The 25,721-nt window shown below is 40.1% G+C and overlaps 1 protein-coding gene across 3 annotated transcripts in view; it reads right to left on the bottom strand.

Moving 5' to 3' along the window:
* SPS1 (solanesyl diphosphate synthase 1) overlaps positions 1-25,721 on the bottom strand; it is a 161,413-nt gene that overhangs the window by 20,596 nt on the left and 115,096 nt on the right. For all 3 annotated transcript variants that reach the window (XM_089379144.1, XM_089379145.1, XM_089379143.1), the window contains exons 3-4: positions 15,957-16,084; positions 15,762-15,865 (exon numbers count right to left, since the gene is read on the bottom strand). In XM_089379144.1, the coding sequence (XP_089235270.1) occupies positions 15,762-15,865; positions 15,957-16,084 (232 nt within the window). The remainder of the gene's footprint in view (positions 1-15,761; positions 15,866-15,956; positions 16,085-25,721) is intronic.

The following is a 25,721-nucleotide window of genomic DNA, read 5'->3' as shown; positions in this document are numbered from 1 at the left end:
CAAATATCGGCAAGCATAAAAAATGCATAATATATTCATTTTTTTTCAGATTTTTAAACATATAAAGCAATAACAACATGAAATAAACACATTGGCACATAAATATGAAGAAAACACTGATATATATGATGTCAAATAGAAATGATACATCAAAGGCGATACCAAAGCCTATTGATCCCTGATAATTGTCCATTCAAGGACTCAAATGTGGAGAACCAATACAAAATAACATCACATATATAAAAGTATCTCATCATCATGAGTTATATGTAGCACAACAAATAAAACTAGCAGCTATCTATCTGAAATCACTGCCCTCTCCCCCTTTTACGGGAAAACATGATGGGCTGTTTGCCAGGCCTGCCCCTAGTAGTAGGAGGCCCTGACCCTGCCTCTGCACCTAATGTCAAATAATGAGTGCTAGGTATGGGGCTATGCTCTCCTATATCTATAGCAGATGGTGTTGATGCTGATGCTCCCGCAGTGTCCTCCTCCTCCTCCTCCTGCTCCTCCTCTGAGTGCTGCTGCTCCTCTGACTCCGAGTCCTCCTCTTGCTGCCCCTGCTCTAATGGATCATCTGCCACTGGCTCTAACCATGAAGGTGACTCCTCCAAGAGGGGCTCCTCAGACTCCACCCTCCATGGAGACAATACATCAATATTGTCTAAGCTAAGTCACATGACACGAGGACACGAGACACGGAGGACACGTAAATACGAGTATTCAATACGAAACACAACGACCTGGAAACAAGACACGGGGGACACGTTTTATATATATATACATACCAAAATATAGTTTTTTATCCATATTAAATTGCAGGTTGCAGCTTATCTAATCAAATTAAAATATAATTACTTCTCAAAGTTCATAGTTCACTTTAAAAAAATAAATAGAATCAACATTTACTATTTAGAAATTAGAATGTGATATGCTTGGTCTTGATTCTTGAATATTCAATGTACATTATTCATGTACAACTTACAAGCACATAAGAAAATAACTAAAGTCTAATCCTATTGATTTCCTCTGCCCCTCTTGCGAGAAAATGCCACAGTTTTCCCTTTCCCTCTAGATGTAGATGTTGGTGCTGGTGGAGTTGGCAATGGAGTTTGCTATGCTCTAGAAGCTGAAGAACTAGAAGTAGGAGCTATAGGAGGTAGACCACGTCCTCTACTGGTGGCAGGGGTAGCCCGTGCAGGTGGTGTCACCTGGAAATATTACAATCTCCCAATCCTGAAATCCTAAAAAACTAATAAGTCTGCTGCATTATGAATGAAATCTAAAATTCTACTTTCTCCATATGAAATCCAATGAGGTCGGAACCACTCTCAAACATCCTGAGTCATTTCATGGTAATGTTAAAAATTTAAGTAAAAGGATGAAAATGAAGATTAAGGAGAATGTCACTTTTACTTTAAGAATTTAACATTACCATGAATAGCATATCAATACTAGGGCCTAGAACGCTCAAACCCTCCTTGAAAGCAACCACATAGCTCTCCCCTTCCTTCTCCAGCAATCAGAAATGAAAATGATATGAAAAAAAACCAAAATCGGATTTTTATAGGTTGTGCAAAATTTTTTTACAATCATCGGGCAATATTTTCGATTGTCGCGCGATATTTTCCGAAATATCGGCGATATTTCGGAAATCGCGCGATATTTTCAAAAGCCGAAAATATCGCGATATTTTGTCGACAATATATCGGCTCGCCGAAAATATCGCTATATTTCCGAATATCGCTGATATCTCGGCGATATTATCAACACTGAGCCTAAATGTGTGGCACACATGCCCAGCATATCATATAAATACAAGTGAGGTTGAGTCATTATTCACTCATCTCATCTCTCACACATCTCTTCTCTCCTTGGCTGATTGGGTTTACACACAAGGAAGAGAAGCTCACACGTGGGAAGAAGGAGGACGCAGAAGGGCAAGGAAGGAGGACGCAGGAGGACGCAGAAGCTGCAGCAAGATGTTTTGGACAGCGTTGACTTTTCAGGAGTGCGATTTTGGTGTGGCAGCCTCTCCTAGGCAGGCCGCAATTTTTGGCATGCAAACCGAGGCAATCTGACCTTTGGTTTGACCAACATTGACTGCCCTAGTTTGGGGCAACAGGTTGACTTCAGTTGACTGCAGTTTGACTATGTTTTTGGGGCTGTTTATGGGCTGCTTCTTCTTGTTGTTGGAGGACTAGATGACCGGGAAATTGACCAAACATATTGAAGGTCAATTTCAACTTGTTTGACCAGATTTGACTTTGTTGGTTAGGGTTTACTGTTGCTGTCATAAAATTACAGATTTCTGAATTTGTACTATTTCTCTTTGTCGAACTATTGAAGATTAAAGAAGAATTGATCAAAGGGCTTCCCCGCATTGGGGTTTGTCCCTGGTTAGCCGCCACATCTTGTGTCTCTTGTCTTGGCTTGTTTTCAATCGATCTATTAATGTTCTATCAACATTTTACTTTATGTTTATGTGATTGCTAAACAGTGGCTAATAAGAAGAAATCGAAGTAAACTGCACTAAGCATAGAACATACCATAAATTAACAATTATGAAGAATGATGTATGGGATGTGGTCCCTACACCCAAGGACAAATCCGTTGTCACCTCAAAATGGCTCTACAAAATCAAGCATGGAGCTAATGGAAGTGCTGAAAAATTCAAGGCTAGGTTTGTTGCTCAAAGCTTCTCTCAAAAGGAAGGTGGGGACTATGATGACATATTTGCACCTGTTTCCCGATATACCACCATCCATTTGATTATAGCCCTTGCTGCCTCGCAAGGATGGAATCTACACCAGATTGATGTCAAGATCACCTTCTTAAATGGTTCAATTAAGGAGGAAGTGTATGTAGAACAACCCAAGGGGTTCGAAGTTCAAGATCGTCAAACACATGTATGCAGATTGAAGAAATCCCTCTAAGGGTTGAAACAAGCTCCCCGAGCTTGGTATAAGAGGATCGACAGCGATCTGATGACGATGGGATTTACAAAAGGTGAAGCTAATCTGAACCTTTATTTTAAGGTTGAGAATGATAGACCTCTCATCTTGGTACTTTATGTGGATGATCTCTTTTTGACAAGTGCAGACCCTCTTATTCATCAATGTAAGAGGGAGTTGGCTTCCAAATTCAAGATGAAGGACCTAGGATTGATGCATTACTTCCTAGGGTTGGAGGTCTGACAAAAGCCAGATGAGATTTTCCTTTCTCAAGGAAAATACATCGTGAAGCTACTTGAAAGATTTGGTATGGTGGACTGCAAGTCCGTGACTACTCCAATGGAACTTAACTTCAAGAAGTTATGCAGAAGTGCTACTGGGCCTGATTTGCGAAATCCTTGTGAGTATCGTCAACTTGTGGGGGACCTGATGTTCTTGGTGATCTCTCGTCAGAACATATGTGTTTCAGTGAATACATTGAGTCAGTGTATGGTCGAGCCTCATCACATACATTGGATTGCTGCCAAGAATCTCTTGAGATATCTTCGAGGTACAATCACTTATGGATTGAAATACACTACCGAGAATGTGAGGCTCTATGGTTACTCTGATGCAGACTGGGTTGGCAGTGTGGTGGATCGCAAAAGCACATTTGGATGTTGCTTCTCTCTAGGTTCTGCTTCGATATCCTGGATGAGCAGGAAGAAAAAGTCAATTGCTTTGAGTACTGCTGAGGCTAAATACATTATTGCTAGTATGGCCTCCTATGACGCTGTTTGGTTGAGGAAGCTCTTTAGTGAGTTGTTTGGACATGTGTTGGATACCACCGTGATCTATTGCGACAACCAGAGTGGGATTCGTCTTTCTGAGAATCCCGTGTTTCATGACCGCTCCAAGCATATTGATATTAGGTACCACTTTATCTGGGATATGGTACAACAGGGAGCAATAAGGCTTCATCATATTGGGACTGATGATCAGGTCGCAGATATTCTTACAAAACCCCTAGGGAAGGTCAAATTCTTAACCTTCCGTGAACGACTTGGAGTCGTGGAGAGACCCTCTTATGAGGGTCCCATATGAGATGGATGTTGAGCTCTAGGAGCTCCAGGGGGCTTGGGGTACTTCTTGGAGTGATGAGCGACCATAGGGTGAGTGGTTCACCTTCCCCTAGTGGTGTGCGATGTACAGGGTGAGTGGTTCACCTTCCCCTGTGATACCCCATGTTGAGATATGCATAGGATGAGTGGTTCACCTTCTCCTATGGCATATGAGCAGGATGAGTGGTTCACCTTCTTCTATCGGTACATCCTACCCATGAAGTTTGGGTCTCATGGAAAGTACCTCTCATCTGGCCAATGAGTAGGGAAATGAGGATAGGGACCATAGTACTACCAATGGACGCATCGTGTACTACCGTATTCCCTATGCTAGGATGTCTAATATTGATCTAGGATCAATGGAAACTGACTTCGGGTTAGTTAAGAGTGGTATGACACACTCTCGATTATTGGAGACCGACTTCGAGTCAGTGGAGAATGGTATGATACATTCTCGATCATTTCTTATCTCTTCATGGTTCCGCAGAACAGAGCAGAGATAGGGATGGTATAGATTGTCAGACAGTTTGGCAGGTGAAATTCTCCCTAGTTGAGAAGGAGTGTTAAATTTGGCAACTACGGCGAAACTTCACCTTGGACAGTGCATATGAGGCAGCTGATATTTTTATTAGATTCCTTTCTTTGAGAGATGTAGGATTGATCTAAGTGTTGAAATTTCTAAGTATTACCCTTTAGAAATTTTATCTATATTCTCTGGTTTATTTCTCCTACTCGTTAATTACGAACAAGTTATTTAAACATATAAATACTGAAATAAAAACAATATAGTCTCAACCATCTATAGATCAACAACTAAAAGAAATAGCAAACACACAAGTGACACCGTTATTTTTGGACAACTCGTCCCCAGAAAAACCCAACTTGGGAAAACCGGTGCAGCAATTATGAGGGTTATTTTATTATGCAGTCTTTCTGAGTACAACTAGGTGCCAAACCAGCTCACCCGACAGAGAAAATAATCCGGCAATAATACCTCTCTATTCGGAGGCAGATATTCAGAAAGTATGCCCCACAAAACCCTCTCCAGCATAATCTGAAGCTCAGCATCAGCCCTCCTGGCCTATGCGTCGGCCCGAAACTCACTGTGTCAGCCCTCTGAGGCTCTGCGCAACCTCTACGGCCCTATGCGTCACTCCTGCAACCTTTGTGTGGATGACGCAGGTCCTTCTGGCCTCTGCACAATCCCTTCTGCCTCTGCAAGGCTCCCTTTGGCTCAGCATCTGCCTCTCTTTGCTTCTACATTGGTTTCTCGGCACTATCTCTGCCTCTTTGCCTCGTACTCACTGCCCCTCACTGCAACTGATCACTGATTTGATTTCTCTTAGCAAACCTCGCTCTAGAAAATCGAATCACTGATCACTCTGGTGTGTTCTCCAACTGACCCTCAAGCCTCCTCTTATACTTTTCTTGTTGGTCCTTCAACGGCCAAGATTACATCTCTAATCAACGGCTAAGATTATATTTGGCTTGATCCATGTCATTTGGAACCTTCTAACCCAGTTTTATATTAATACCCATTAATATTTTAAATTTCCTAAGTTTAGACTTAGAAACTCCATTAAAAATATTAATTATTTTAATATTTCCTTCACCGGGCAGAATTTCCCCAAACCATTTCTGGGTCTTGGAAATCTCATGTGCTTTAGCCTCTCCACCAAAATTCATGGCTAGAGCACATCCTATGCTACCCCAAATCAACACTAAAGATCATCTCATTCTGACATGTACAAATGGAATTATGAATTTATTTTGTTTATGGACAAATTGTCAAGATCGGCCAGCAAACTAATGTAGACTCAAAAGCCCAATAGTCACGTCTATTCATCCTCAAAGTTTGCATATAAATACAAGGTGCGTCCTCCTCATTTAGACACTGCACTCACTCACATATCTCTCTCTCCTTCATTGATTTGTTACGGATTTCTGAGGCAGCTCTCCACATGTACGAAGAAGCGCAGTTTTGCTCCTGCATTGATCAGCGTTGACCGAAGTTGCAGGAAGGGTTTTTTACCAGCGTTGACCAGTAGCGCTGACCTGTTTGACTGCGGTTTTGTGAGGGTTATCTCTGTTCGGGCAGGCGCATTTCTGGTTAGGGCTTTCTGTAGCTGTTGTTTGTTGGGATGGATTCCACTGTGATTGGGCAAGTGAATATTGCATATTGTACTCTCTCTCTCTCTCTGCTGAACTTTTGAAGAATAATAAGAAGAATTGATCAAAGGGTTTCCCCACATTGGGGTTTGTCCCTCGCTGGCACCATATCTTGTGTCCTCTTGTCTTGGCTTGTCTTCTACTGTTATTGTTTATGTTCTATCTGCATTTTACTATCATGTTGATGTGATTGCTAATCTGGATATTGATATTGGGCTAATAAGAAAATTGAAGTAAAATTGCTCTTAAGCATATAACATACCATTGTTATCTAAAATTAAGAGTAAGGGACACACCCTTTCACGATGGGGCCGACTTGTCCTTTTTGAGTCTACATGATGCCCAAAAATAAAAATAAAAATATTTTAATTTTCACAATTCTTCTAGGTTGACTTAGGTGACCTCTTGGCATGCGGGAATACCTCTTGATGCTACACAAAAATCAACAATCTAAGGGATCAGATCCAGGGTATGTTGTAATTATATTTTCCTCGATTGGTCCATTATCTTCAAACAAGAGCCCAAGTTGATTCTAAGTTATTAACGAGAATTGTGTTGAAAATTGTAGCTTGGGTAGGTACTTTTGCACAAGACTTGTGTCGAGGCGCGCATAAGTCAACTCACATTCTCTTTAGAACACTTGCTCAAGTGTGAGCAAGTTGCTAATGTCACTTAGCCAAAGTCTAACTTCATAAAAAACACATATTAGTATGTTGGCTTATTGAGCTAAAAGAAACATAGGAAAAGTAAAGTAATTTACTTTAGTATTTTGTTTTAATCTTAGTTGTTGATATCATGTGAGGCGAGATCTAATATTGGTTGCTTTGTGATCTTCATAGTTTATGGTTTTGGTAATTGTTTGATGTACAGAACATAATAAAAGTAATAAGAAGCCAACATAACTTCACAAGCAATTATCAAGCAAAGAGAAATCGCATTAATTGTTGCCCTTATAGATTTCTCAACACGAGGATGACTTTGAATCAAGTGGCTAGGAAGGCTTGCAATTCAGAGGAAGCAGCCATGGCAACAGATGTAATTCCAAGATTGGAGCAAGTTTCAAGGTGTAGAAGTACCTCTCTCGCTAAGAGGAAGTGTTGATGTTTGTAGGTTGAGCAAGTACTTCTACGCAGGCCTAGGTGTCTAACCATGCAAAAGTAGCCCAAAGTCTTTTTAGGACACTTGTGTGAAAATTCCAAAAATGAAATCCTATTGCAGCAACTGGTATTATTTCTTCTCACTGATAAATTAATTATTCAATTTATTGCTACGGCAACATCGAAATAAACACACTGCAACCTTCACAAATAAAACTACGGAAAGAAATAATGTTAGAACTTAGAAATGCTAGCACACACACATAAAATTTTGACATGATTATTTTTGGACAAAAGTCCCCAGAAAAACCCAATGCGGGAAAACTGGTGTAGCGGATGAGGGTTTTATTTTATTATGCAGCAATGAAATCTGAGTACAATCTATGGATGCCCAACTGGCAATCCAATCAGCAAGTATCTAACAGAATTAATTAGAGAGAAAAAATTCTCTCACCCACGAGCAATCCTGGCACAAGCTTCTACAAAAAAATTGGTCGTCCAAACCCCAGCATAAGCCCTTCTGCGCTGCCTCCCACACGTGTGGCTCGAATCTGCCTCTGAGCAAGTCCTTTGGCCTACCTCTACTACTGGAAGTGACTCTCCGACACTCTAGAAGACTTTCCCAGCCATTGGAAACTGAATCAACCTCCTCCTCAGCGAAATTGAACTGCTCTACTTCAGCTACTATGCAGTCCTTGCGCTGCTTCAGCGTGGATCACTTCTATCACTTGATGTCGTCTCTCTGGATCTAAAAAACTTCCTCTGGATCACTATATTTGCCCCTCATTGACCCTACTTCGATCTTTGGCTCTCCGGCAACTACTGATGCTCTCTAGAAATCGATCTGCCAAGAAAATCGAACTACAAAAGTGTCTTCTCCAAGTGCCCATCGACTTCCTCTTATAATCTACTGTTGGAGCACTAATGGCCTAGACTAAAACTTCATCAATGGCTAGGATCATCTTAGAGTCAATCTGCGTGGGTTTCTAAATGATTCTCACCTTATCTCAATTAATATTGATTAATTAACCATATTCCCTAAGTTTAGACTTAGGAAATATTTAAAAAACAGTTAATAATCTAATTGAGATACTTCTAGGTGGAATTTCCAGAAACAATTTCTAGGTTTTGGAGATCTCATGTATTCTAGCCTCTCCACCAAATTTCGTGGCTAGAACACATCCGATGCTACAGAAACTAACACTCCCTCTTAGTGAGGACTATGTTCTCTCCAACTAGTGCTCCAACAACTCATGCTACATTCTGCTGCTACAACACCTTGTTTCTGTATCACCTCTATCACGCTGTTGATGTCTGGCTATACTGCGTAGCTTTGATGTTGTTGCTAACACTGCCATACTACTACCATCACTGCATCTGCACTGCAACTCCCTCTCATTTGTTGTTGTTGCAACTGCAACAACTGCAACTAACAAGCATCCAAAACACTAAATCAATTGTGTTCAATATGATGCATATGTCTCCCTAGTGTCTGACTGCTACTAGCATCTGCACTGTCACTGAAGACTCTACGCCGCTGCCAACTCTGCACTGAGCCACCTGCTCTGTTGTCAACACTGCACTGCACTCCTAAGCATCTGATTGCTACTAGTCTACAACTGTCACTCTGGTACTAACTGCATCAATTGCCATTGATCCATCCTGCTACTGAATACTATGGGCCCCCGTAGCAAGGTAATGATCCATGAGGTGGAATCCTCAAGGACCCTGCCCAATCTCTGTAGCTCTCTAGGGCTACAGCACCAAATCACCCCACCTCACTCCTGGAGGTAAATCTGCGAACACCACAAAATCTTCCTCCAACCTGGAGGACAATTGGTCAATCTCAGCTGACATTGCCTATTGGTCCTACTTCTCTGACTTGTCCTTCTTCCTGAGAGGACACTGTGTGTTGTAGTGATCGAGCTCACCACATCTGCAACACTTGACTGGGACCCTTTGATGCGAGGGCCAAATTCTCCTCCTCCTTCACCACCTTCGATCCGCTGCTACTGTTGTCATTGATGGAGCTCTTCAACAGAGCTTGTCTCAACTCCTCCTGCTACAAATCGGCCCACATTCTGTCCCATCCTGGTAGCGTGTCTCTGCCCAATATACTCTAGATGAAGACCTGCCAATCCTCTGAGACATTGTTGAGTGCCAATCGTACTAACTCTGAAGGTTGAGGCATTGCTCCAACAGCTGATAGCTGGTCTCGGACCTCCTGAATCTTGGTGAGGAAGGGATCTATGCCTTACCCCTTCTGCATCCTAATGCATCTCAACGTCTCCTCTAAGAACATCTTCCACTGCTCGGAAGTACCTTGGTATAACGTGGAGAGAGCAACCCACATTTCTTTGGTCGTTCCCTTGGCTGCTATACGTGAGACTACATGATCCCGGACTCCATCCAAGATCAAATGCTTTGCCCACACCATCTCCTTCCTATATTCCTTGAGCTGGTCTACATGCTGAGGAACTAACACCACAATATCAATGTAGGCTTTTAGGCCATATTCATCTAGAAGGAAGGATTCCTTGCCTTCCAGATGACATAGTTAGATGATCCATCCAACCTATCTTGATCTCTAAGCCCTGTAGTGGCCATCTCGAATACTATCGAAAATCCCCTCTTGCCTTCTGCTTGGTTGATTCTCTACTACTCACACTCCCTTCTGGAGTGAGAATATTTGCTCACAACAACTACCAATCCGCAAGGAAAAATCGAACTTCTAAGACTCGAAGTTCCCTGAGAGAAATTTCCCCTCTATTGTGTGTGCTCTTCTCTTCCACCCGATGCTGGTTCTACTGCTGCAGAAACCCTCTGTCCCCAACCAGAATTTTGCTCAATGAAAATCTGAATTGCAGTTGCTCCCTCTGACTGCTGGAATCACTTTCCTAGGCAAATCAAATTTTCTATACCCCTGCAACTGAAAATCGAACTGTTGGCCCTACAATTCGGCCTACCTGTCTGAGCACTGTGTTGCCTCAAGAATTTCGGCCTGCTGCTCTCTTTGAGCAGCGAAATTCTTTCTTTGTTTTTGAGCTTCCCAGTTGATCACTTACACTCTGATACCATGTGAAAATTCCAAAACTGAAATCCTATTGCAACAACTGGTATTATTTCTTCTAACTGATAAATTAATTATTCAGTTTATTGCTACGGCAACATCGAAATAAACACACTGCAACCTTCACAAATAAAAATTGCGGAAAGAAAATAGTGTTGGAACTGAAAAATGCTAGAACACACACATAAAAATTTGACACAATTATTTTTGGACAAAAGTCCCCAAAAAACCCAATGCAGGAAAACCAGTGCAGCAGATGAGGTTTATATTTTATTATGCAGCAGTGAAATCTTAATACAATCTATGGATTCCCAACTGGCAATCCAGCCAGCAAGTATCTGACAGAAAAAATTAGTAGAAAAAATTCTCACCCACAAGCAATCCCGACACTGGCTTCTACAAAAAAATTGTTCGTCCAAACCCCAACATAAACCCTTTTGCGCTGCCTCTCAAAAGTGGCCTGAATCTGCCCCTGAGCAAGTCGTCTAGCCTGCCTCTATTGCTAGAAGTGACTCTCTGGCACTCTGAAAGACTTTCCTGACGTCTAGAAACTTAATCGACCTCCTCCTCAGCGAAATCAAACTGCTCTGCTTCAACTACTGCACAGTCACAGCGTTGCATCAGCGTGGATCACTTTTGTCACTTGTTGTTGTCTCTCCGGATCTGGAAAACTTCTTTCGGATCATTGTCTCTGCCCCTCACTGACCATGCTTCGATCTCTGGCTCACCGACAACTGTTGCTGCTCTCTAGAAAACGATCTACCAAGAAAATCGAACTACAGAAGTATCTTCTCCAAGTGCCCATCAACATCCTCTTATAATCCACTGTTGGATCGATCTGTGTGAGTTTCTAGATGATTATCACCTTATCTCAATTAATATTGATTAATTAACCATATTCACTAAGTTTAAACTTAGGAAATATTTAAAAAATGGTTAATAATCTAATTGAGACACTTCTAGGTGGAATTTCCAGAAACGATTGATGGGTTTTGGAGATCTCATGTATTCTAGCTTATCCACCAAATTTCATTGCTAGAACACATCCGATGCTACAAAAACTAACAACTTGTTATTGTAACAGTTACCCACCACTTGTGGGTAGTTCATATAGGAGAAAATTTTTCTCCTAGATGGTCCTCAGCCAGCAGCCCCTTGCAGCTACCAAATAGCTCAATGTGCCATTGTCTCTACCACCTGAGCTAGCCATGTGGACCCTCGCCCACTTGTTAAGATTGCATGTTTGAAGGTGGGCCTCCCGGCACCGAAGGTATGGCTTTTCATTGGTATAGTTGAGTAATTTTCCTTACTTGTCATGGGCACTTTTGGGCATGGATTGGTGGGGGGGATTTGGTGGAAAGAGTGAGCTAGGTTTCTACTCTTGTTTCCATTGCTCGATTCTGTGGCTAACCTTTTATCCTAGTCCCGTGGGATCTCCTTTACTAGCCATTAGCTTTAGGGTTGACACTACATGGGAAATCCCAAATTTGGTTGCGAAGTCCCACTTCCCGTCATCACATACATCACCCCCTTCCACTCATTTTAGCCCTATTCATCTCTTTCCCCATCCGAGTCCACTAGGTCCACATAGGGTAGCCATCCCCTCCCCTTATCCACACCTTTCGTCAGGCCTCGAATGATGCCCCGGAGGTTGAAGCAACTAAAAAGAAAAGAAAAAACATAATTTGGCCACTCTCAATAGGAAATGTACCACAAAATGCAAAAGTTGATCGGGACATACAAATTTAGCACGCGGGCAAAGGCCGAACATGAGCTCCACAACCATCACCCTAGTTCCTATGGGCCCTAGACGAGCCCCCTCCATCATTAATGAACCCATGATTGTCCCAACCCCTGGTGGGCGACGAACCACCTCAACTTAAGGGGGTATCCACTGCTATATACTACACATCATGCTCTCATCCCCTAGAGCCCCGAGTAGTTATGAAGAAAAATCAATCAAAGGCAAAAGGCATATGAAGAAGGGAGGAAAAACAAAGGTTGGGGTAACTCATGTACAACAATTTTCTCCCTCCTACACTCATATACCCAGGTGTGGACTTCCTCTATTATAGCTACCCTTATACCATGACATGTGGTCTGAATGATTTCCCTGATCCCCCACTCCATTCCATTACTATATCATGTGCCACCTACCACTTGAGGATGTACCATGGACATGTCAACCCGTTTAAAAGTTGAAACCACCTAATAGGGTCCCTAATTAACCCCCTTATTGAGCTTGGAGATACTTGTACATGCCAAAGCCCACTATGGAAGGAAGGGCATGCCACCATGAAGTGCCTTGTTGATTCCATGACTTGTAAGCTCTTGATTATTCTAATGATTTATTGTATTGGAGGGCAAGGGGACGCATCGGATCTTATGCAGGATTGCAGGTGGGTCTCCATTTGGGGCTTGGTCTCCCTATACGGAGTCCTAGCCCTCCAGAGGGCTACATTGGCACTTGTAGGGTGAGCATTGAGAGCCATGAGCCTCCACTATAGCAGAAAGTACTTCAAGGATCCCCAGCACCACTCATTGATTACTCGTGTACCACCTTTTGGACGAGGATGATGCAGTCGGTTCACCATGCCCAGCCAGCTCCACACTTGCACCATACACTTGGCAGATGTTTTAGAGTCCAGAGGATATCTCCCACTGCAGAGGGAGGGCTTATATCACCATTCTGGCCTTTCCAAATGGTCTATAGGAATTTTCGATCCACTTGGAGACCCATGAGGATGTCCTTGTGCCCCCACACCCACTTGGGAGCACCACAGGGATTTGCTTGGAAAACAAGGGGCCAACCCCTTGTCCACTATGTTTGACGTTCATTCTCACATCATGGCACGCTCAAAACTTCATTAGGCCTCCTCAAAGGCCCAACGACTCATTATGTTGATTATTCTTCCCTCTTGAGAGGCTTATTTTTTATGTTAAGGAGCTCTTTGGTGGGCTTGCCATCAGTTAGGGTGTTATTTTGCACATTATAGAAACTTTTAGGGGTTCGTTAGGCTAATTAAACCCATTGAACTATTAGAGGCTCATATAAATACAAGTGAGGCCTCATTTGTAACTGATCATCACTTGGATTGGGTTCTTATCTCTTGTGAGATTTTCGCTATCCCTTTTGGAGGAGGATTTTGGATGTAATGGATGAATTTTGATGTTTGGATATCTCTCTCTTTTCTTGGAGCTTCATTATTGGCATAATTTGGTGATTGGATATACTCTTTACACATGTAAGTAATCTTTTCATGCCTATTCTTATTATTTGCTTTAATACATTGATGTTGCTGGGATTTTCGCTATACTAGATCTGAAATTTACTATTTTTCTTATGCGAAATTGTGGAAATTTAGTCTTTTGTAGTGTTGCGTCATCTCATGTATCATGTGTGAAAGGGTGAATGTTCCTAGAGACTGTTTCTATTGAGCACATCTTGATAAGTCATCAATTATTGCAAATTGAAGTATAAATTCTTCTAGCAATTGCTCTCATGCCCTAATTGCCATGCGAAGTTGTCTAGGAGGCTCCTTAATTGGGTGTGGTTCCTCTAAATCACAAATATCATCTTGACTCCATCTTTCCCAAAGGATAAGGCATTGATCCTTCCATATGTGATCATTTTTAAAGAGAATTCCTCTCGCCTTTCCCCTTCTTCTAGGCCTACCCTCCATAGGTCACATAGGGCATCACTTTTCTCACGATTTAGCTATCAGAAGAATTTGATCTCTTGCCCACAACTGCGTTGGTGTGTCTTCTAGAGGCCCTCCAAATTTCATGAAATTTTGACGGTGGGATCTCGAGATATTTCAAGCCCTAGCTCGAAGATCAATTCTTGCCCTTGGTTTCCCATTGGCTAGTGACCTCATTAGGATCATAGCATTAAATCATCAAAAGAAGATTCTTTCTTTGATCCTCTTCCCTTCCCTAATTAAGTCAAGTACATTCTTAGTTGATCAACTCCATATCCTTGACCTAATTTGGGGTCCACTTGGCCCTTTGTGATCCCGCAACTTGTCAACCTCAATTCCACAAAGACCACTTATAAGCCAAGCATTCATAGGGCCTTTTGAGTCTAGGGGCTTCCTTGATAGATATACTCCCAAACCCTAACCTCAAGATCCCTCTTAGCCCTTCCTAGAGAGCATATCACGTTGCTTCCCGAGCAAGAAAACCATACAATTGGGTCTCTCTTGTGAATAGGCCTTAGGAATCACTCTTTATCCTTGCATTGACCTACTCATCTAGTGATTCACTTTATACTGAGTCTCCTCCCATCCGTGAAAGTTCGTAAAGAGCAGGGACCTTAGCTGAGGTGACAGTGGGCTATCGCTCCATTGTTGCCCTAGTAGTTTCCCTTGACCTAGTAGTTGCCCTTTAGGATCCTCTCCTAGGACCCCTGCTAGTTTGAACGGTAACATTAACTTAGCCTAAGCTTAACTTAGGAAAAGCACATAATTAATTGTATTAGTTATTGAGCTAAAGAAACTTAGGAAAAGTAATTTACTTTAGTGATTATGTTTTAATCTCAACCATTGATCTCAAGTGAAGCAAGATCTAATCTCAGCCATCTATCACTTTGGAGATTAGGTTTATGGATTTAGTTCAATGTAAAGTTACAAAAGCAAGGCCAGGGAGAGAAGAAAGACACACCATACAACAACACAAGACATTGAGAGAGGCATCTCAGTGGTGTGTGGAGAGGGACTTCCATTCCAGTGTGTCGGCTCTGAGGAAGGTACAAGACTGCAGCATAGGAGAACCAAATCATCTAAGGAGATCAAGGACATATCTAGGGTATGATCTACTTAATCATATCCAGGGTATGTTGTAATTGTATTTTCTTCGGTTGGAATATTATCTTAGGATGGGAGCACAAGTAGGTTCTGAGTTATTAATGAAGGAATGTTTATTGGGCAGAATTTGTTTGTGTCACTTGTGATTGAGATTGGTGTAATTTTGTTTCTGCCAAATTGTGTTAAGAACCTAGTTATGCATTTATTCAGTAGATCTGTAATCTGCTAGGTTAATAAAGTGTCGCGTGCTAGGTTCAACAGGAAATTTCACAAAATACATATACCAATGTTTATCAGGACAGCTTAGAACTATTTAGTATTTGTCATTAGTGTGTAGTGAGAGTCATATACTTTGCAACTTACAAATGCAAGCACAAATGTCCATGGAAAAACTGAAACAAAAACATGCACGGAAACAACAGAAGCATGGTGCTTTTGCCATGCATCTTCCTAGCATGCTGCAAGGCAAACTGGGATGCACATCAGATGGCAACAACACCTCTGTTTCAAATAAATTTGCAAGAACATTCTTTCATAGAGGAGTAATAGAGATATGCACAGTATACCTCTTCTCACATCACTCTCATCCAACACGTCATCATGAATTAAGCTAGCTGTGTGTATCATCTCAATAATTTCTGCAAGTCGTCGGTGTTGTGGAGTGACATCCCTGCATATTTGTTATATTAGATTAAGACCCTGCTGCAAATCAACATACAAAGCAAGTGCCACAAAAACATATAGCCAATAGAATTGCATACTTTAGGCCTGCCATCTGTGTAGTAGCCCTCGATACAAGGAAGACTAGAGCAGGCCTCATCCTCTTCCCTCCTGCACTAAATATCTGCTCTGCTGCAGATGCTAGCATTGGATTTTCTGCACCAACCACCTAATAAATCATATGTATCAGAGTTTCAGATAGCTATTGAGTAGCAAAATAACCACAAAAATGGCATGCAAAACTAGACTGCAGAACATAAACCTTATAAACATTTGGAGAGCTTTCTTCCACTGTTAAGCAAATTAACTGAAAAGAAGCCATCTTATGCAAAATGACATTTACCAACACTAATAACATTTAACAATCAAATTCTTTGCATATTAAAATGGGCAATAGTCATTAATAGACACACTCCATGCAATGTGTTTTTGAATCTTTAACATAAACAATACAAATTGTCAAATAGTTAATGGCTATAAACTATGAAAAGACAAGGAAAAATCCAAACATCAAAGGACTGCCTTGATCCAATAATTCTGTGCTTCACAGCATAATGGAGAAGTGGAAGAGCCATTGCCAGGAAAAAAGGAAATATCTGAATTTCTGAAGAAGAATTGTCACTCAGCCAATGTTAAATCAAACATTCAGAATCAAGATTTATGATTATTATTATCAGTGGTAGTAGTAGTGGAAAATGCATCTTATACTGCACCAAAGAACAATAAAGAATAATACATCATCGAGCCAAGCTGTATCATACAGACTGCCCTTCCTTACAGACAAGGAGAGTCTGCATATCCTCATTGCCTCCAATCTCAAAAGGATCTATAACTTTTATGAAATTTGGCAATTTTGGCTGAAACATGTGCTTCTAACTCTGATCTCACACAAATGAAAGGGTGTAGCATCCCCATTAAAAATTGCATGACATCAACTTTTCTCTAAAAAAAGAGAGAATTTTCCAAACACACCACCAAAACTCTCTAACTATCCATCAGTCCCAAAAATGTCCCATTCCAATGAAGAGAGGTGATAAATAGAATGGTTCATTCAGCAGAGAAAACTCCAGAATCCTTTCAGCCCCACAGGTTTAACCATCTCTCCTTTGTGACAAATTACAAAGCAGCAATTCTTCAAACCTGACTGGTGGAGCATATCTTTTACCCACTAAAGTGCTATTAAGAACCCTAGTTGGATTTCCAATATTTTGACACATCTTATGCCATCTGATTTCAGCATCTTGAATAGCCCAATTTCTATTTATATCGACCTTTAAATGGATGATTTAACCAGATTTTATAATAGAATTCTATAGTCAAAAAGAGTTTCCAATAGCATCATTTCCAATACTTCAAAATTGGTTGATCCATAAACTGCCATGGATATTCCACTCAACACTGTCACAACAGATCTACTAAAGATATTATGAGAATCCAAAATCTACACTATGAGGGTTAGTTTTTCCTTAGATTTTTGGATTCAATAATTATTGTGTTACGCTTATGCATGCAATATATGAAATATGGAAAATAGAAAACACACAAAAATAGAATCATTCACAACCATAACAACACAAGATATGGCCTGGGAAAACTTTACAAGAGAAAACCCAATTGGAAGGTGAGGCGGCTCTGCTCTCTCTTTCTCTGAATGGAAATGGATGCAAGTACAGATTGAGACTTGTGACCCATGGGCTGCTACAATACACAAACCCTTTCTGTTTGCTCTCTCTCTATCCACTCTCAGCTACTTTGCTCATCTGTGGAACATGTTGTCACACAAAGTGTCTAGGCACCGTGACAACGCTCAGAGTAAGGGTTGTCACTCTAATCCTTACTCACTCCGTTTAGACTCTCTCCTAGACAAGCCAAGGGGGGTAATCACTAAGGTGAATGAATGAGAATGGCCTGTGAAACACAGGCTCTAGGAGACCTAAAGATGGACAACTTGACGAGTGTAAACAAATCTTGGTTAACTGAGATGGATAGATCTAATAAAATAAGAGACAACCAAAAGATAAAAATGATTTTAGACCAGTGCCTTATGTTCAATTAATCAAAGACTAAATAAAAACAAGTTACCCAGAGCAATTTATAATGTGGCAAAACAATGATCATGAACAATCAAATGCAAAATGCTCAAAACTTTAACCTGCAGGATAATCTAGCAAAATTTATCTTTCTCCAACAGTGAATATGATTTTTTTAAACATTTATCACTCTTGACAATAGAGAAATCACAAAAATTAAAATCTTACACTTAACACCAAAGACACCAAGGAACTTTAAATTAGAATTTTAATTATTCCTTAGGCAATTACTTTAATGTGGTAAATGAAGAAATCAAATTTTTAATGTGACAAAAGTAAAACAAATCAAAGGGTTAATAAATTAAATTTTTGATAGGTCATAGACCACATTAAAAAAAATTAATGTGAAAGCGCAAATCCTCCTTTAATTTATTTCATTCTCAATTCTAAAGTCACCAAAATTTTAAAAAATTTAGAATTTTTAATTTTTTAATTTTTTAAATTTCTAAATTTTAGAATTTTTTATGTTTTTTTTAAATGTTTTTCAAATGAAAAAAATCAAAATCATAAAATGAAAATGTGATAAATTGTAAAACAAAAATAAAATTAAATCAAAAATAAATAAATAAAAAATCGAAAAAAAAAACAACCAAAACAAAAAAATCAAAATTTTAAAAATGAATATAATCAAAGTTTAACCAAAAAATTTTAAAAAATAGCAAAACCTAAACCTAACGCATATCAAAATAAAGTAATGAAACAAAAGGAAGTGAAGTGTTTTTGCAGGTGTGGCGATGTATGGAGAGGAGCTCGAAGAGGTAGCGAGCAGGCTTCGACGGAGGGGCAATGGAGATGCAATGGTAGGAGGCCACGGATGGGATAAGGGAGCTACACGGATCTTGAGGTCATCAAGAGGATGGAGCTGTAGCGATGGATATGAAATACGAGCAAAGAAAGGATGGAAGCGCAAAATATCGGGCAGTGATGGAGAGGGATCCGTGTAAAGGAAAAAAGCAGGCTAGATCAGTGAATGGAGGTAGAAAGCTTAGGGCCGACGGAGGAAAAGGACGTTGGGGTTGTGGGTTAGAGGAAAATGGAGCTTGCAAGCAGCTAAAAGAAGAAAACGCGAGTAGCTGAAACAAGAAAACGCGAGCAGCAAGGTGAAATTGAAGCATAGGGCAGCTATAAGTAAGTGGAACTGAGGGCTTGCAGGTTCGAGGGTTTGGGCAGAGGAAAAAGAAATCCAAATTTTTCTAGAAAACTCCAAAAGCAGACAGTAAAAAAATCGAAATTTTCCGAAGGGGGAAAACGCAGCAGAAAATGGAGGCTCAATACGGCAGCAGACAGAAAAATGGTAGCCAAAAACCTAAGAAAATTTCCCAGAAATTTCTACTTAAAATGATATATTCTTTTGCTTAAAATTTCCTTTCAAAACTTATGAATTCCTCAAAAAATTTGAAACCCTTCAGACTGTAAAATCTTTTGAAGAATATCCCTGCAAAAATGGTATTAAGGCCAGATCTTACCCTCCAGGGCCTAAATCTGGCTTCAAATCAAACTTCTCTTTCAAATCTGCAACCTGTACCTGAAAACAAAAACACCCAAAACCCGGATATACAAAAAATAAATAAAACTCCATAAACCCGAGTCAGAAAACCAAAAAAATTGCAGATCTATGCACAAGAATGGTAGATCTATCAGATCTGAGGAATATGAATTCAACTCCGCTCCTAGCTCTGATAATCTAAGGCTCTCAACAGCCAGATCTATCAATTTCTCACACAAAAATTAAATTTTTTAATTTTAAATGAGGTGCTTAACTCAAAACCCTTTGTATATCACCACTAAAATCTTATGATAAGCCCAGAGCTAATTTAGCTGGGCTCTTCAGAAAACACGGATCGAGAGTTGGCTGGTCCAACTGAAAACTTCCCCTAATGCCCGAAGATCTAAAAATCAAGATTTCTCTGCAAAACTCAATCCATCCATCAAAATAGAGCAAGAAAATAATAATAAAATTTAAGCAAATAGAGATACCTGTTATTACATTCAAAATTTAAATTATTATTTAAACCCCAGTGACTGAGCAAGATACCTGTACTCAAATCACTCTTCAGAAGCTATCATCAATGGCTTTAAAAAATTTATGCATGAAAATAAAACATCTTACAATATTCCCATGAAGAGTAACACCAACAGAAATTAACCCCAAAGTCTTTCTTTATTATCCAGAAAAAGATTACACGAGCTTTTTGCTTAGCACACGACTCAGAGATCGGATGGATCAACTGACAAATGACCTCTTATTTAAAGATAAATCCTCTGACGGCTAATTTGAGTGATCCTCGTCAAAGCAATCTCGACCGTTGATGAAGATTAAAATTTCTTTTAATCTCATCCATTGAAATATTTAAATATTTGGGGAAATTCGAAATTTTTCATTAAATGCATTTTAATTAACTCAAAAATAAAAATTTTGAGTTAATTTCCCCAAAAATTTGACTTTGACTTGACCCCAGAGATCAAAGGTTTACAATTTGGCAAAATAATTAATTTACCTTAGTCCCGGGACCTTTTAAAATTTAATTTTTAAGAACCGACGAATTTTGCCTTTGGAGAATTTAAATTTACCTAGGACCTAGAATTAATTAAATTTTTGGTTTAGCATTTTAATCAATTTTTTGGCCAGAAAAATTAATTAATTAACCTATGAGGGGATAAATTATTTTCCAACCCTCAAGACACTTTACATCATGATTTTCATATTTTTTACATCATAAGAGGGAAAATCCATTTGTAATAGACCCTCACAGACTACCCATTTCTGTGACACAAATATAATCCAGCAGACCAAGCAATTTGTAATAAAATAACCTAACCAAATAGTTAGGATTATTCCCAAATCACTTTTACATAGGCTTGATATAAAACACTATGACTCGCCTAAGATCCCAACGACAAAATCCATTCCATCTTTGGGGTAAGACTAAAGGAAAACTCTGTCGAACATCCGAGAATGGATCGGTGAGACAAAAAACCTCCCAGAATGTAGATCGTCACCAAAAAAGTAGGTTTACCTAGGTCGTTACATACATGACACAAATCTGCTGAGATTATTTACATCATATACATGCAGAATGGGTTTACATTATAACATCTTGGAAATCAAGTTGATGATGATAGCTGAACGGCACGAACACATCGATTAGGCGCTATCCCTTTTGCGAAAAAAGGGGGTGTACTGCTATGGGTCGTTGACACGTAGTGGTCAACTGAACAAAATGCACTTAAATAGAAAGGAACCCCTTTTCCTCCTAGTGGTCGGGTTATAACACAACCCGATAGAATACTAGTGTTCATGCATCTTTTGATGAGGTCATTCTCCTTTTTGATTAATTGGTTGATGACTTGAAATTAGCATAAATGGTTTGGATCTAACACATTGCACATAATTTCATGATGGATTGATCACCTGCTTTATGGAATTAGCCCTAGGCACACTTATGGAGGGTTGCTACATCTTGGACCTCGAGCTTGAGCGGTTTGTTGCACAATTCTTGATGCTTTATTATAAAGTGCTCCACCTTGTGAAACCACCTTGCACACGTTCTCATGCATTGTCATTCACATGTGCCATCTTTGGAGGAGTATCTTGCACACATGTTGAGGCATAACCCTATTCATTGGATGATGAGTTAATGCCCCCTTTCTTCATGGAATTAGTTAGGCATTGATGATGTTGCACATGTCTTCTTTGTGGATTTGGTGCCTTGTTTCATGGATTCATCTCCATAGCACTTGATTTGTGGACATCCATCTTTTTGGGAAGCCCAAAATGGAAGATGCCACAAGTAATCAATCACTTTGGACGATGCCACAAGTATCTTGAGGAAGTTCTTCATGGTTTCATGCCCTATTTTGCCGAGATATTGTTAATTGTTGGAAATACTGAGAGCGGGTTGAATCAGTATTTCTTATCAATTAGTATATTTTTAACTTCACAGAGCATTAATAGTTATTACCATCAGAGAATCATAAATATTCATAAACACCATTCAACAATGCAGAATAATAAAGACAATGGACATAGATATTTTTAGGTGGAAACCCCTCAGGGACAAAAACCATCGAATGCTTCTTAAAATTTGTCTTTAAAATATTTACGTCAAGTTTTCAGCTCCAACTAAAGGAGGCTCCAACCCCCCGATTTACAGGCTCCAACGCCCTGTGCAGACTCCAACCTGCCCTAGCACCACCCTGCCACCCTGAAGTGTTCTCAGGCTCCAACCTGAAGGAGAATCCACTCTCCTACCTTGCACCACCCAACCACCCTGATCAGTGGGCAAACCACGTTTCACAATTTTCAGACTGGATCCACTTGTGCTCTGAATCAATACAAAATATACCGAAATATAATAATTGTCAATCAATTTTGCCTCCGCTCAATCCACACATCAAAACCAAGCTGCCAATATCAATCACTTCTAACTCTGTCCAAACTACATATCAAACCCTAACATCTACTTCTGCATCAAACCATCAACCTTAGTTGTAAACTCTCGCTTCATCAACTATCCATGCATACAATGATCCTGCTCAATATGTCACAAACCCTAGTTTTGCTCAAACACAATGACCAATCAGGTTGTTCACAACTGCCAACACATAACTTTGTTTCTACTCAGATTGTATTGCAAAACCCTAGTTGTCACGCTATCAATGTTATCGTCAAATATACATTGTCATCACATCTCTATCATCGTGGCTATCAAATCACAATCATCACTAATAATACTATCTCTGTTACTTAAATATTGTCAAGCCAAATATCTTGAGAAGTTCCAATCTCATGAATCATTGTCATCTGTTATATTAAGGATAATAGTCTATCTGGTAAAACAATTCATAGTACTCAGCATGCACAAGATTAGGTACCATATAGGACAATCATAACACAGTGTTCAGAAACTTAGAAGAAGACTCAATTCCAAAATAGGTGAATATACCAGCGTAATAATCCAACATACTATCTTATAGCATCACATTGTCTAGGGTTACTTTCACAATTTGTTGTCAAGGGTCATATGACACTATTATGCATTTAGATCCACTGTCATACATATGTCACAACACTACACACAAGTCAAATGTCCAAGTATGTCATTACTACCATATCAGCGTGCATCCCAACAATACTACCACATTTCCACAATCATTGCCTAGTCAAGTTAGCATCTATGACTTAGGCTACTATCATGTGTGACATGGGTGTTGTTGTGTAGCAATGAGACCGCCACAATAACAAAAGCATGCTTATGTCTTAATTACTATAAGTAGACATCATCAGCATATCTGTTCTTAAGAAACCCTTACCTCTCACCTGTTAGTTTTTGTAGCATCAGATGTGTTCTAGCCACAAAATTTGGTGGAGAGGCTAGAATACGTGTATTCTTCAAAACCCATAAATCATTTCTAGAAATTCCACATAAAGACGACTTAATTAAAATAATTAATGTTTTTTTAATGGTTTTTAAGTCTAAACTTAGGAAAATTGATTAATTAAAAAGTATTAATTAAGTCATGGTGAAATCTTCTAGAAGAAGACATGGATCGAGTTCTAGTTAATCTTAGCCATTGATTATGTTTTAATCTTGGCTGTTGGTGTTCAACGAGAGATTATAAGAAGAAATTTGATGGTCGTAGAAGAACACACTTGGAGACACCAGAAATTCGATTTTGCTGGGAAATCGATCTCTAGAGTAGCAGCATTCAGTTGCCGGAGGTGATTCAGTAAGATCGAAGCAGTGAGAGAGGGGCAGGGATAGTAAGGCCGAAGGGAGATTTTCCAGTCTAGTGAGTGCATAGCAGAGAGGCAACGCAGTGCTTTAGAGGGGAATCTGTATTTTGTTGGGGAGAAGCAGTGATTCAATGCTAGAAGCCAGATTGGGAGCCCGGAGGCCAGGAGAATCGATCTTCCAAACATTAGTTGATCAGTTAGTGAGAGAGACGTTGGTCCGAGTTGTAGGACGCAGCACTGCATAGGCTGACGCAAGGACTACGCACAGAGCAGCTCATCTTGAAACAAGGTCAATGTTGGATTGCCAGTGGGAGTGAGATTTTTCTCACTAGACTTTATGTCATTCATTTCTCTGTATGGATTGCTAGATTTGAGCATCCATAGTTTTGTACTCAGATTTACTACTGCATAATAATAAAACCCTCAGCTGCTACACCGGTTTTCCCAATTTGGGTTTTTTCGGGGACATTGGTCCAAAAATAACTATATATTCGTGTGTGTGTGTGTACATCTATTCTTCCAACATTATTTTTCTTTTGCAGTATTGTATTTGTGAAGGCTGCAGTGTATGAGTTTGGATATTTACCATAAGATGCAATAAATAACTTGTTCAGTTCATTTAACAAATAGAAGAAATTTAATCAGTTGTTGTAGTAGGATTCCAGATTTCAGAATTTTCACAGTATCAAAGCACAGATAGAAGTCGGATAGCTCAGTAGCAGAAGAGGAGAAGGAGGTTCAAATTTCTACATAGGCAGCAGTTCGAAACCCTCAAGAGGCAGCACAATCCTTGGGCCATGAGGGTCAGTTTCTGAGGAAATTTTATTTCTCTGATGGAGTAGACAGAGAATAGTTTTTCCAGATCAGAGATTACCATAGATAGAGGGAGTAGCAGCGTTTTCCTTGTAGAGAAGATCTTCAGCTAGGACGCAGTTATTTTGCAAGAGTTTGCTACTGCAAAATAGCGTGAGGAGGAAGGAAGAGCACACAATGAGAGAATTCTTTTCTCAGGGGACTTCTAGTCAAGAAGTTCAAAATTTCCTAGCAGAGCAGCAGTAGCTGTGAATAGATTTGACCACTCCAACAGGGAGTGTGAAAATCCAGTGAGCAATTGCGCAGAGGAGAAGAGGAGGAATTCGACATTTTTGCAGAATGGCACCAACAGGGCTAAGAGATCAAGATCGATTGGAGGGAGCCTCCAACCATGTGATCTAAAAGACAAGAATTTCATGTCTTCTGTATGAGTACAATCTCGAAGCTTATATCAATGGCGTGATAGTTGTACCCGCAGATGCATATCCACTTAAGGCCTACAAGAAAGAGATGGCGAAGGCAAAGAGGTTGTTTCTCAATGGGGTTCGAGATCATGTGGTGTCTCACATAACTGGCAAAGGCATTGTCCAGTAGATGTGGGAAACATTTGCTAGGCTATATGAGGGATCTTCCGAGTAGCGGAAGATGCATCTTGAGGAGAAGCTTAGATGCACAAGGATGCAGAAAGGGGAGCGCATAGAGCCCTTCCTCACTAAGCTTCAGGGTATCCGATATCAATTGTCTGCAGTAGGGTCAGCGCCCCAGTGTATAGAATTGGTGCAGTTTTCTCTAAACAGTGCTTTTGAAGAATGGCAGGTCTTCCTCCAAAGTATTAGTGGCAAAGAAAAGTTGCTAGACTAAGATCGTATGTGGGTTGATCTGCAACAGGAGGAGATGACGAGAGATTTGGTGAAGACCACTATCACTAGCAGCAGTAGAAGTAGTGTGACAAAGCAAGTAAAGGACGAGGAGGATGTGGCCCTCGCATCAAAGGGGTAGCAGGAGCAGCGCAGGAGGAAGAAGGACATTTCCAAGGTGAAATGCTTCAGAGGTGGTGAGTTTGGCCGCTACAACACTCAATGTCCTCTCAAGAAGAAGGGCAAGGAGGAGAAGCAGGATCAGCAAGTTGCATCCATAGAGATTTTCAGTCTGTCCTCCAGATTGGA

This window comes from Pinus tabuliformis, chromosome J (genome assembly GCF_031772625.1).
Source record: "Pinus tabuliformis cultivar Carrire ecotype Pingquan chromosome J, CPIR1, whole genome shotgun sequence".
NCBI classification, from domain to species: domain Eukaryota; kingdom Viridiplantae; phylum Streptophyta; class Pinopsida; order Pinales; family Pinaceae; genus Pinus; species Pinus tabuliformis.
Note: the sequence above shows the minus strand (reverse complement) of the source record. Positions and strands in the feature narration are given on the sequence as shown.